Source organism: Boleophthalmus pectinirostris, unplaced genomic scaffold (assembly GCF_026225935.1).
Source record: "Boleophthalmus pectinirostris isolate CB_2022bp ecotype Guang Dong unplaced genomic scaffold, ASM2622593v1 HiC_scaffold_3, whole genome shotgun sequence".
NCBI classification, from domain to species: domain Eukaryota; kingdom Metazoa; phylum Chordata; class Actinopteri; order Gobiiformes; family Gobiidae; genus Boleophthalmus; species Boleophthalmus pectinirostris.
This window is the reverse complement of record NW_026571299.1, coordinates 39,955,431-39,967,609: the sequence shown is the minus strand read 5'-3', so window position 1 is coordinate 39,967,609 and position 12,179 is coordinate 39,955,431. Positions and strand designations below refer to the sequence as shown.

Genomic DNA, 12,179 nt, shown 5'->3' with positions numbered 1-12,179 from the left:
CAGTTATGGAGAGGAAACAAGCCCAGCAAAAATACTAGAAAATCGTGAGTAGTACTTAAATAATTACCCTCAGTGTTTCTCATCATTTAAGGCTGAAGGCTACTTGTATTTGCTATCATTAAGCAGTAGACTGAAGCTTTTAAAAAATCTTGAACTTCTGAAGAAAGCAGCATCTGAGTCAGTGGCACCTTCTGAGTCTAAAGTGAATAGACGTGGGTTGAGGAAAAAATGCCTAACAGCTGTCTTCTCTCAGAATCCTCAGCTGATGATGTTAATAGGCATAATGTATCACTTTTCTTCACAATCTTCTGTGTGGATGCTTTTCTCTTACATGTGTTCTTCACTATTTTGCACTGCCTCCTTAAAAAACAAAAGGTGACAAGAAAACTCAGAGAATGTAATTTTTTTTTTTTTTTACAATTTAACCCAAATGATGATACCAATGCCATTGTGTTTCTATTTACAGGACAATCTGTTATTGTACTGCGTCTTCTTTACAACTGCCCTGAGTTCAACTCCCGCCTGGACTGGAGAAACATGAGTTTGCATGGATTTCTTCATTCATTCTGAATGGTTGTCCCTCACGGTACAGATGCAATACATTTTTGGCCTCAACACATGGGAGCTGTTTCCCCTCCTCCATAAAATAAATGAAGGCAGTCTTCAGATGCATGTAGGCAGCAGTTATAAATGTGTTTCACAGATCCTAGTATTTATGTTACATCTTGATGCAAAGGGCCAGTCTTTCACAGGTTTTTAGGTTAATGTATATTGCTCTACTACTTACTGAATGATAATCCTGAGACTTCCCAAAGTTCCTCAGAGGACACACTATTGAGTTGTTTGTAGGTCTATTTTCTGAGCATACTCATTGTGACAACAGTAGATGTGTGTCAGCACCTCAGAGAAAAATAGATTTCACATAAACTGTGTGAAAAAATAGACTATTGCCATGCACACTTTGTTTTACTGTTAAGTGTGATAAAGTACCTTTGTTACAGTATAACGTCCAGAAATGAGTTTACTGTAACAATATTATAATAAAGATTCTGAAACCACAATTACATTAAATGTTTAGTTCCTTTGGTTACTCTGTTTGTTCATATTGTTCATATTTAACATCTTGGAATTTTAAAAAAGCATTATAAGGCATGCTAGGTGACCACAATTTAGAAAAGGAGCAAAAGTTCCAACAGTATAGCAGCAGATTGTCATGTTAAAACAAAGCATAATTCAAAACAACATATCAAACAAAACATATCTTGTCAAGAAATTGTGTTGGTCTCTCAAACAGTTGCAGCATGTGTAGAACAATATTGCGGTTTACAATGAACAAAATGTAAACGCATGATCTACATATATAATGGTTTAATACTAAATATCCAAGAAAATATGTCTTCTTTAAAGTTTTATAAAATGATATACATGTCTACAGTTATAAAACAATAAATGAATTATTTCAAATAAAAATAGCCCCCATTACAAAAACATGTACTGTATATTGACTCAGTGCAATTAAATTACTTATTCTTGATGCAAGTGCTCATCAAGATAAAATACAGTAATTATTACATTCTCAATAAAGTCCGTTGATGGCCATGGGAAATATTTTCATTGTCAAGTCTCAAGAACTGTCAGCAAGCCAGCAAGCCATCCCTAAAGAAGTGTAGCCAGAGAGTACAAAGTTTCAGTAACCTTATGTAGCCCTCTGACTGTCTGTTGGCAAAGAGCTGTCAGTTACAAGGCCAGTATCAGAAGCTGAAGAGTTCAGGTAGGACTCCTGATCAGGGACATCTACAGTTTGAGGTGGTGTTTCTTTCTCTTCCTCCTGGGGATAAAGCTCAGGATACTTCTTCATACACTCCTGCATGTTACGAAAGTGGTCAATGCATTCAGATCCCTTCACTTCTTCTTTACTGTAATGGAAGCATGAAAAGGCTTCTTTGAACTGGGAGCCACAAGGTCCACTGGCCATCCCACCCAGACAAGGGCAGTTCCAGTTGATGTCCCCATTGGGCAGAATAAGGCCTAGAGAAAAATGGCAACAAAACATTTACAGTAAGAGCTGAAATAGTACAAACACAAGTAATGTTTTGAAATGTACCTTGTTCTTCGTAAGGATCGTTGGGGTCATCAGCAACCAGTTCAGCATTACTTGGTGACTCATGCTCTTCCTTGGTCACAAAAATGATGCGGTCTTTGCCTTCCATGCAACAAAAATGCAGCATTGTTTTTACCAGTAGCCTGCTAGTGGATAAACGCTTGAGGGCGCACTTACATTCAACTCTCTCCTCAGATAACCTGTTGTAACTATATTATAGATCCACGGTCATAACATGTGGCCACTATTATGATCAAAACAACAAAAACAAAACAAAAAAACAAACAAACAAACAAACAAAAAAAACTACAAAATAAAAATTCTCGTAACTTGTGATTCAATCACTCAAAGACCTACAACCTGTATTTGGCATGATGGCTGCTATGCTACATGACATTGCCATACATAATGTCACGAAATAAATGATTTAAAAGTAATTAAGCCTTACCTTTTTGCCTACAGTACGACATGTCTGTAGCTGTCGATTTGTTTTCAACGTCTACTTCAGTAAGTTTGTTTTACACAAGTCCTTAATGAAACTAATTTAAGTTCCCGGCGTCCGACGCGACTATCTTTTTTGGACTCCGATCAGGGCGCATGTCTCAAGGCGCATAACAATGACATCACTACCACCTCCCCCTTCTGTCTGTCCATGAAACTACAAATTAATATTATCCATTAAAAAAACTGCCGCTGAAATCTTCAAGATTTTCTTTCCATTTAACACGCCAACATACATAAATATTTTGGAACCCTAACATCTAGCTCCAAAACCCTATCTTAAAGATAGAATTGTTTGTTTACAAGTTAGATCATTAAAAATACGCCTTGCACCGTAACAAAATGAAAGTAAATATGATTAGATTCAACATAGAAGAAACAGCAATTCCAATGCAATAGAGCCTTAGCCTCACTGAACTGTCACAATTGTGATATGTGATGACGTTAGTGATGAATGTGTTGATCCATGTCAAAGAAATTCTTTGAAATGTGTATCTATCTAGAGTTGAAATAATAAAAAATACAATGCAATGCCAGAGGTGTATTGGAAAATCCTGTTTTAATAACAATAATATTTTGTTACATAAAGTAAAAACCAATATGACAGCCCATTCTGTCCCTACCAAACCCACCCTGACCCGGCAGTTTGTGCAGCAATTCATTTTAAGTAAGATGACATAAAGTATCTTTTGGGAGCCAGCTACACAAGGACAACCCCAGTGCCCCCCATATGATCAAGGGATATAAACAGTCTGTATTAAAATATCACAATAAAGAAATGAAGGTTGGCTGGTCCAGTGGATACATTTTTTCCGCTCCCTAAAAAATTCACAATGCTTGAAATCGGTATTTATTTTCTGAGCATTCCATAAACAATTAGCTTTGAATAATGTCTGTGGAAATGTTTTGTTCCTGCTCTGGGCATTCTTCAGCAAATATAGGCAGCAAACATTTATTACAAGTACAGGTAAAAAAGAAAGTTTGATTAACGATACTTTTCTAAACCTTTGAGATACCAATCTGGTTACCTCAGCACTGTCATGAGACAAAGTCTGAAATAAAATAGTGGGAGGAAAAACACACTGGCCCAGCTGATGCATGTTGACTGTATGCACTATAATAATGCTAAATAGGACTTTAGGGGTGTTGCGCCTTGTGTCTACTGTATTTAGAATAGCAAGGCACCCATGCTGCCAACTTCACTCTGCTCTTTTACAAAGATTTCAAAGTATTGATAAATTATGGTAACGGCCAAAAGGATTCCTGTTCCTGAACCAATGGCACCCAAAAAGTCAGCCATGACAGAGAGTCCTCCTATACAGAGACCACCAAAAGCTGCTGCTGTTGGGATGTACCTGGAGGAGGTAGCAATTGTTCAATTAGTATAATAGACTTTACACTATACAGGTTAATTCAGTTGCCAAAAGCTCTGAAACATTACCTGTTAAGCTCATGGACCATAGAGGTTTCTCTGTGTCCCCTCATTACCATCTGCTGTTCCTTCAGCTGCTTTGCCACCTGAGTTACAAAAATATATACACATGATTAATGATGAAGACAACAACTGCAGTTTAACATAAAAAAAAACCCCTAAAAAAAACCCTCACATCTTTGGCAGAGGATCCTGATACTTCAATCCATGTTTTGGAGAAAAATGCACAAGAGCCCAGCATAAAAACTATGTAGATAACAGCATGAACAGGATCATCTAGAACAGAGCCAAAAGACTCTGGAGGAGAAAGGTAGTAGCAAAGGCCCCCCACTGGGTAAGCACGAGCTGGTCCACCACTAGAGGTATCCTATAAAGACATGTCAATGTTAAAATTAATCATTAATTATTAATGAATTAATTAATCATTGCATTTATATAGTGCCTTTCAAGATACCCAAGTCCAATAATCAGTACTTACAGACCAGGTTCCCAGGAGATTGACCAAGAAGTTTCCACTGAAGCGTGTTGACAACATCTGGGAAATGACATACAAATTTGAGACTAGAGCAGATTGCAGAATGATGGGAATGTTGGAGGTGTAGAAAAGTTTGATGGGGTAGGTGTTGTACTGGCCACGATAACGTGCAGACTTTATGGGCAAGTCCACTCTGAAGCCCTGAAAAAACAAGAAAAATATATTTTTGATTTGGTTAAAAATGCATTCTAAAGAGAAGTCTTGTACTGTATGCAGCATTCAAACCCTACTGTTTTAAAACAGAGCTATAATTAGTTTCAAAACATGCTAATCATCAATATATGCTTGAGATGCAAAAGGAGTGAACCCATAATATTAAAAGATATACATTTTGCATCATTAATGCAAATTATACTTTATAAATATTAATAATCCGTTGGCACAAAACAATGTCTTCCTCCCCTCAACACCTCAATGACGTTCAAGCATCTGACTTAAGACGACAGGTTTAATAACATAAAACAAGATTCAGAATTTGTTTTGTAAAAAAGACAATTCCAGGTCCAGACTTTTTTTCTGCAATGAGAATATCATCTTACTTGGAAGTATATGACCACTGCAAAAACAAAGACAGTGGCGATGAGATTCATGAGGTTGGGCAGGTTCTGTCTGTAGAAGGCTTCTCTCAGCGCACGCACTTTGTCTGTGCGTGTAGCCAGCAAGTGGAATAAGGCAATGATGGCTCCCTCGAACTCAGTACCTTGAATGAATGAATGAATGAATGAATAAGATTTTATTTTTTTACATTTAACCTTTCATTTAAGTATGAATGTATTAATTTCAGCTCCTTTACCTCTGCCGGTGTTGACGGTCGTAGGGCTAAAAGCTTTCCAAACAATAGTTTCACAGATGTTAGTTGCAATGAAGAGAGAAATACCAGAGCCAAGACCATAACCTTTCTGCAACAGCTCATCCAGTAGCAGAACAATAAGACCAGCAACAAAAAGCTAATTTGAAGAGAAAGAATTTACATCAGCTAAGATGCACCAAACATTTTGACTGAATTTACAAATCTATACTGCTTTACCTACCTGGATGATGATCAATAAGCAAATGCCAGCTCCCATCTCTGAAGGATCACCATACATGCCAGTCATCACATAAACAATAGCTTGTCCAATAGTAATGATCATACCAAACACTAAAAAAAACAAAAAAAAACAAACATTAGACATTACTACCTACTAATCACAATTGTAATAACGCATTTGGGGCATATATTTAATAAGAGTATCTTCATCGATCTATGTACAGTTGCTTGCAACTGTATTTTTATTTGTTCTTCTCTAACTTGACAGTCACATCTCCACAAGCTGAGAAATACAATCCATAGAACAGTAATCACTGTATAATTATAGGAATACAAATAAATATAGTCAAATTTAGTATCTGGTAAAACTGAAGGTAATAAAGACTATGAATGAAAATCTTGAAAAGAAAAAAAAAACCTACGTTTTTGTGCTCCGTTGAACAGCGCTCTGTCTTTTGGAGTGTCCCCAACTTCAATGATCTTGGCCCCAGCCAAAAGCTGCATGATGAGGCCCGATGTGACAATGGGTGAGATACCCAGCTCCATCAGTGTACCTGAGCACATTTTGGAATCAACAGGTATTCTCTTCCTTTCAAATGATCAAAAATGCTACTTACAAACCAAAACTTCAGAATAATTCATATTTTAAAAGATAGTATTTTGTTCTAATTTTTATATGTTAGGCTCCAGTAAGGGAAATCAGATGTTGACCTTTGACATAACATGTTTTCTGCTAAGCTTATCTGAAGGAATTGAGATAACTATGTGCAAGTATATGTCTTTTTCAGAACGTGATAAAACCTTGTCTTCACAATAGGATATTTAATATTAACATTATTTCAGTACCTCTGTTGGAAGCCAGAATTACTCTCATCCAGTAGAATGGATCTGCAGAGTCTGATGACATAATGCCAAAAAGTGGAATCTGAAATCAATTGGATATTTCAGTAACTAAGAGCACATCTACATGAACCCAAAGATTAGTTAAAAACACAAACCTGGCAGCACACTAAAAAAATGAATAGTGTGATGGCTGTCCATAGCACCTTTTCTCTAAACTGAATCTGAAAACAAGGAAGAAAAAAATATCTAATTAGTTGTATGGATTAAAGACAAATCAAATGAAATGGTTTGCAAATAAAATGCTATGCAATGTATCATTAAGTATACCTTTCTTTCAGGTTTCTGGATTTCTGGTAATACAGCACAGAATGGCTTGATTACCTCTAAAAATTTTACTGCAAAAAAAAAAAGAAAGAAAAACAACACATTACTACAATATAATCATTCAGTGCAGCTACACATACTTTGACAATGGTAGGTATCCAATAAATATAATCATGTGCATTTCTAAAAGTCCCAAGGGAAGATTTTAATGAAAAAAGTAATACCCTGAATAATTAAAAATTTTAACTGAAATCAGCTTCAATCGCCTCGCACCGAGCTGCAAAATCTTGCCCTTAGGCCTTATATTTGACGTGTCTTTTTACCCCTCCATCTGTTCTTTCAGCCTGCTTCATACCTGGTAACAAGTCATAAAGTCAGCACCTAAAACAGGCTTATTATTTTGCAGGCTTATTGTTTGTACCTAAAAAGAATCGAAATACAGATTAACTCACTTCGCTGACAGATACCAAGTCGAACACGATAAGCGGTATCTGTTACTTGTGTAAATCAGTGTTATTGACAGTGACAGCATAAAAGGAACCAAATATAGTCTGCAGATGACTTTGCATCTCAACTATACGATGGAGTCTGAATTGCAGGTGAATATTCTGATGATCAAGAACACATTTAACCACTGTAAATATCAAGAGCCATCGTTATTTCATTCAGCGAGAGCAAGCGAGTGTTAGCATCAAGGTAACTCTCAAAGAAAAAAAGAAAAGGAGCCTAAAACGGGAGAGCAAACAGCACATTTACAATTACAGAATAACTCGTGCAAAATTTAGCACAGTTAAATGTAGAGCTAAAGCGAATGAGGTTGAGTTTTTAACTTCAACACACCGGTAGCAACCATGGATCTGGTAGCAACCCATTAGCACAATCCTGCACAGGGTTAGCCAATTAGCCAACCATTATATTCTTTTATTTTACGTAAACGTGGAATGTTTTAACCTGTGAGGGGAATAACCATACACTTTAAAAAGAGGTACATACTTCCCATTTTGTCCTAAAGCTGATTCCTGTCCTGTGAGTGTAGTTTTAACGATGAGTAAAGTCAATGTGGCTCCATTCAGCAGCCGCTGCGGAGAAGAAGAAAGAGCGAGCGTAGAGAGACACGTCACCAGACCGAGCAGCTAACACACGTCACTCCTCCAGGACCCTCCACAAAACCATCCCCAAAACAACAAAGGATATGCTGAGTAAATATGGAAAAAACATCATACATTTATAATAAATTGATTTGCTTTTGAAATTTGGTTTAGTTTATAGCAAACAATGATACTATACTCCTTTGCGGTAGGTGGCGCTCTAGATCAGAGGAGTTATCAGAGGTGGAAAAAAATAAAGGCAAATCACTGCTTAACTACTTAAAATGAACCTTAAATCTAACAGTTTAACTAATAAGCAATTACATACTACTACTACTACTACTACTACTACTACTACTACTACTACTACTACTACTAAATAATAATAATAATAATAATAATATTATTATTATTATTATTATTAACAACAACAACATACTGTAAGTACAGTAAAACTAAACTCTGGAGTAAACTAAGTGGTAATGACTGTGGTTTTGTGTTTATGTGTGTAGTAGTACATGCCCCATTGATTAGTGTGAGTAGTTGAATTGCGGCACAGGTGGATGAGAGTCATACTCCAGAGCAGACTTTATTGAATATTGAGAGGCACAGGGAAATAATATTTACTGAATAATTTTTCAAATTAAAGGCACTTTTTGAGGTTAGATTTGATAGTTTAAAAAACACTTAGATATTGTCATTGGTGGGTAGTTACAGCTTATAAAAACTCACCAATAATGTCACCAAAACAAAGTGTGTTGTTTATGCACATTTATAAATGAGGTGAATATATCTTATGGCTATATTGTATAAACATTGTCCTCTATGAATAAACTGGCCTCTATCCTTTCAGATAGAAAATCCAGGAGCAGGGCTTGGTTTGGGGCTCTGAGGGCCCAGAGGCCCAGAACTACCTCTGAGAGGAAGCTCAAAAGACATCATCACATTCTGTGTCCTTTTGGAGTTTATTGTCTCTGCTCCTTTAACTGTAACTTATTGGTGGTTTACCTAACAGTAGGAATAGAAAAGACAACAGATAAAATACTGTGTAAAATATAATATTCAACTATGCAGTACAGATCTTACATGAATAACATATATTTGTGCAGTAAAAAGTGTTATATCTGATAAGAAAACTGTATTTTGCAAAAACAAATTTTTGAATGGTATAGACAGCTGTCCTGCACTGATGCTAAATGGTGTTTTGGAGGCCTGGCAGACTCCATGCAGAGGGAAGATGTATTCACCTCCACCAACAGAGAACAGAGTCAGCTAAGCCCTTACCTCTCCCAGCTGGTGAAGCTCAAAGACCATCTCTACACTGGATCTCAGTGCCTGCATCCCACCACAGCACTCAGCAAGGAAATCTGGGCAATCTGTCTATAGCAAAGAGCTTTTCATCAATTATTATTATAGGCACATTATGCACACATGAGGGTCTGAATTTTTCACACCTTGCAAGAGCATTCACAGGACGCGCAACATGCACTGGGGCAGTTTACAGCTGTGAAGTGTCTAGGATGAAGATCAGTTCCACCAAATCTGTGGCTATGGTTCTCGACCAGAAAAAGGTGACTTGCCCTTGGTGGGTCGTGAGTCTCTGCCTCAAGTGTTGAAATTCAAGTATCTCAGGGTCTTGTTCACGAGTGAGGGGAGGATGGAGCATGAGATTGACAGGTGGATCAGTGCAGCGGCTGTAGTGATGCGGTCGCTGTATCGGACCGTTGTGGTGAAGAGGGAGCTGAGCTGAAAGGCAAAGCTCTGGATTTACCGGTCAATCTATGTTCCTACCCTCACCTATGGTCATAAAATTTTGTTCTGACTTAAATAAATACAAGAAGGAGGAAGAGGATAAAATTATTTGTGACATTGTCCACAATAAGTCCAGCAGATTTCTCAGAAGAAGATCAAATTAGTAGCCTCTTTACAAAATAATTTAGATGATCTTTATAAACATCAAGTTGAAGGTGCCTTCGTAAGATCTCGACTAAAATGGTTAGAAAAGGTTGAAAGTAATTCTTCCTATTTCTTTAAATTAGAAAAACATCGTTAAACGTTGATGGCCAAGTAATTTCAGACCCCCCAAAATCACAAAATCGGTTAGTTCTTTTTACAGTTAGCTATATGCTTCCAATGAGGTACCTGGAAGACCTGACTTGTTTCTAATTTCTAAATAATATTGATTCTCAACCAATTCAACCTTCTGATCATGACATATGTGCTTCCCCTGTTTCTGCGAATGAAATACCTCTGTGAGCAAACTGAAAAATAATAAATCGCATGGCTCAAATGGACTAACGGGGAGTTCTATAAACAGTTTAGTGAACAAATTGCTCCCTTTTTAACTAAAATATTTTCAGAAAGTCTTGACCAGGGCACACTTCCTCCAGCATTAAACCAATTGGTGATTACCCTGAAACCTAAAACAGACATTCTTAACATTGATAATTGCCATCCTATTTGTCTATTAAATAATGATTACCAAATCTTTGCCTGAGTTTTTGCTCGACGTTTAAAATCTGTATTAGACTCTATCATTGGAGAAACACAATCTGGTTTCATGCAAAACAGATGCATTTCAAATAGCATTCGGCTTGTTCTTGATATCTTACATTATTCTCATTTAATACCTGATGAAAATTGTATCCTCTTCTTAGACTTTTACACAGCCTTTGATTCTGTAAGTCACAATTTTATCTTCAACTCCCTTCACAAATTTGGTTTTGGACCCTTCTTCTGGAACGCAATAAAAATTATTATGAAACAATGCCAACTGTTCAAGGTTGTATGGAGGATTTTTTTTTTTGTTTTTTTTGTTTCAAGTTGTCAATGATAGCATTATAGAGGTGCAGTAGCCTTGTAATTATGATGACCAAAAAAAAGAGAATAAAAATTCATCAACTCTGGACGTGGTGGGGCCAGCTAAACATTTGCCAATAGATAACGACACGGCCTCGTTATCTGTTAGCTGACAGGCTATCAATCAAACTCCCTACGTTTCTAGCGTAACTGACCTGCCTGCGCGCCGCCGGTACGTGGTTTACGTACGCCTGTCACGCAGTCCACAGACGCAAGACGCACAGACGCGCTGTTTACTCCACCAATGCAACAGTTCTTAGCGGCTTTTTTTGACCTATATCTTCCTCGCAGTTAGCACAAAGTTTGTTGCAATGGCAGACAAGAATCCAGGAGCAGTTAGCCGCAAAAGAAAGTCCGTTTTTGAGGTCGCTGAAAGAAGAAGACAAGGGGAAAAGCAGCGAAGCCAAACTAAGGTGATTCTTGTAGATTCATTCCAGCGATGGCGCGACTGAAGCAGACGCAGGGTCTAAAGACTGACGCATTGGTCGCCAAATTACTCCTGGACAGGTAACTTCTGCTTATTATGAAAACGTACTTTATTTCCAAGAGCTAGTCAAACGTTTTTCAGGACACGAAAGCGATATCCTATGTCTGAAAACGTAATTTTCAAGGCAAAGAAAGAGTCCGCTTGCTGCTGCGTGTTGTAGCTAGTTCATTCGCACTGAATCTCCGCGCAACCTTCTCTGCTCCCCTTTCCTACTCCTGTCCCCGCTGCCCGTTCCGCTCTTCCCCCTTCTCCTCACTTCTACGGGCACGGAATCTCCGCGCACCGCTCCCCTCTCCTCTCTCCTCTCTCCTCTCTCCCTGCTCCGCTCTTCTCCCTGCTCCTCACTTCTCGTCCGCGAACGAAATGTCCGCACACCCGCTCCCCCCGCTCCTCACTTCTCCGCCTTGCCTAACCAACACTGTAGTTAGTTGTTTACAAGTCATGTGCAGCTCACCGGCTGTAAACAAACCTGTTTCTGGCGTAGTGAGGAGGCGGGAGAAGGCGTTTCTACGTAGGGAGCTGTAGGGGAGGGGGGGTGGTTTCACGCATGCGCAACATTTGAAAAAGGACAAACAGTCGCTGGATTTCTCGTTCCTTGGAAAATCCTCTATACAACCTTTCAGTAAAATTAAAAAGTGGTACTTCTCCTCGTTTCAACGTTAATAGAGGTATATGGCAGGGTTGTCCAATTTTGCCATATCTATCTATCTATCTATCATATCTATCTATCCTGTTAGCAGCCCATATCCTTGTCGACTACATAACTTTGAACCAATTAGAAGGTATTTATGTTTTCAGCAAAGAAATTTTGATAAGTCAGTTAGCTGATGACACCACTCTGTTTTGAGAGACAGTAGCCAAATTTCTTGTGCCTTAAACCCAATCTTTCTCTAATGTTTCAGGACAACATAAAAAATGTGAGCTTTTTCCAGTCAATTGTGCTTTAAATTTGTGAAATTCCAGTTAAAAACAATGTAAC

At 37.9% G+C, this 12,179-nt stretch overlaps 2 protein-coding genes across 3 annotated transcripts; both read right to left on the bottom strand.

Annotated features, from left to right (window-relative positions):
• Window positions 1-1,061: 1,061 nt before the first annotated feature.
• Window positions 1,062-2,900, bottom strand: LOC110171193 (mitochondrial intermembrane space import and assembly protein 40-like). Of its 2 annotated transcripts, none has more exons than XM_055160977.1 (3): window positions 2,550-2,900; window positions 2,105-2,345; window positions 1,062-2,028 (listed from the first exon to the last, which is right to left on the bottom strand). In XM_055160977.1, exons 2-3 carry the CDS (start codon window positions 2,226-2,228, stop codon window positions 1,697-1,699), a joined length of 456 nt encoding a protein of 151 aa, XP_055016952.1. In that variant the 5' UTR covers window positions 2,229-2,345; window positions 2,550-2,900; the 3' UTR covers window positions 1,062-1,696. The 2 variants fall into 2 exon arrangements, with proteins under 2 accessions (XP_055016952.1, XP_020792545.1); XM_020936886.2 differs by having other exon boundaries at window positions 2,105-2,203; window positions 2,550-2,760.
• Window positions 2,901-3,142: 242 nt separating this feature from the next.
• Window positions 3,143-7,897, bottom strand: LOC110171115 (protein transport protein Sec61 subunit alpha-like 1). Its single transcript, XM_020936803.2, has 12 exons — window positions 7,760-7,897; window positions 6,770-6,837; window positions 6,598-6,663; window positions 6,446-6,524; window positions 6,022-6,153; window positions 5,601-5,710; window positions 5,363-5,516; window positions 5,109-5,269; window positions 4,513-4,710; window positions 4,210-4,401; window positions 4,044-4,120; window positions 3,143-3,957 (listed from the first exon to the last, which is right to left on the bottom strand). Exons 1-12 carry the CDS (start codon window positions 7,764-7,766, stop codon window positions 3,771-3,773), a joined length of 1,431 nt encoding a protein of 476 aa, XP_020792462.1. The 5' UTR covers window positions 7,767-7,897; the 3' UTR covers window positions 3,143-3,770.
• Between the last annotated feature and the right edge of the window lie 4,282 nt (window positions 7,898-12,179).

Bases quoted from the DNA above. Each gene is read 5' to 3' on its own strand.
- LOC110171193 (XM_055160977.1), bottom strand. From the start codon at position 2,228: ATGCTGCATTTTTGTTGCATGGAAGGCAAAGACCGCATCATTTTTGTG. The intron at 2,029-2,104 runs GTACATTTCAAA...ATTTTTCTCTAG, and splicing joins CGATCCTTACGAAGAACAAG to GCCTTATTCTGCCCAATGGG.
- LOC110171115 (XM_020936803.2), bottom strand. The intron at 5,711-6,021 runs GTAGGTTTTTTT...TGTTTTTTTTAG, and splicing joins GTTCAACGGAGCACAAAAAC to TGTTTGGTATGATCATTACT. The intron at 3,958-4,043 runs GTAATGTTTCAG...TACCTCCTCCAG, and splicing joins ATGGTCCATGAGCTTAACAG to GTACATCCCAACAGCAGCAG.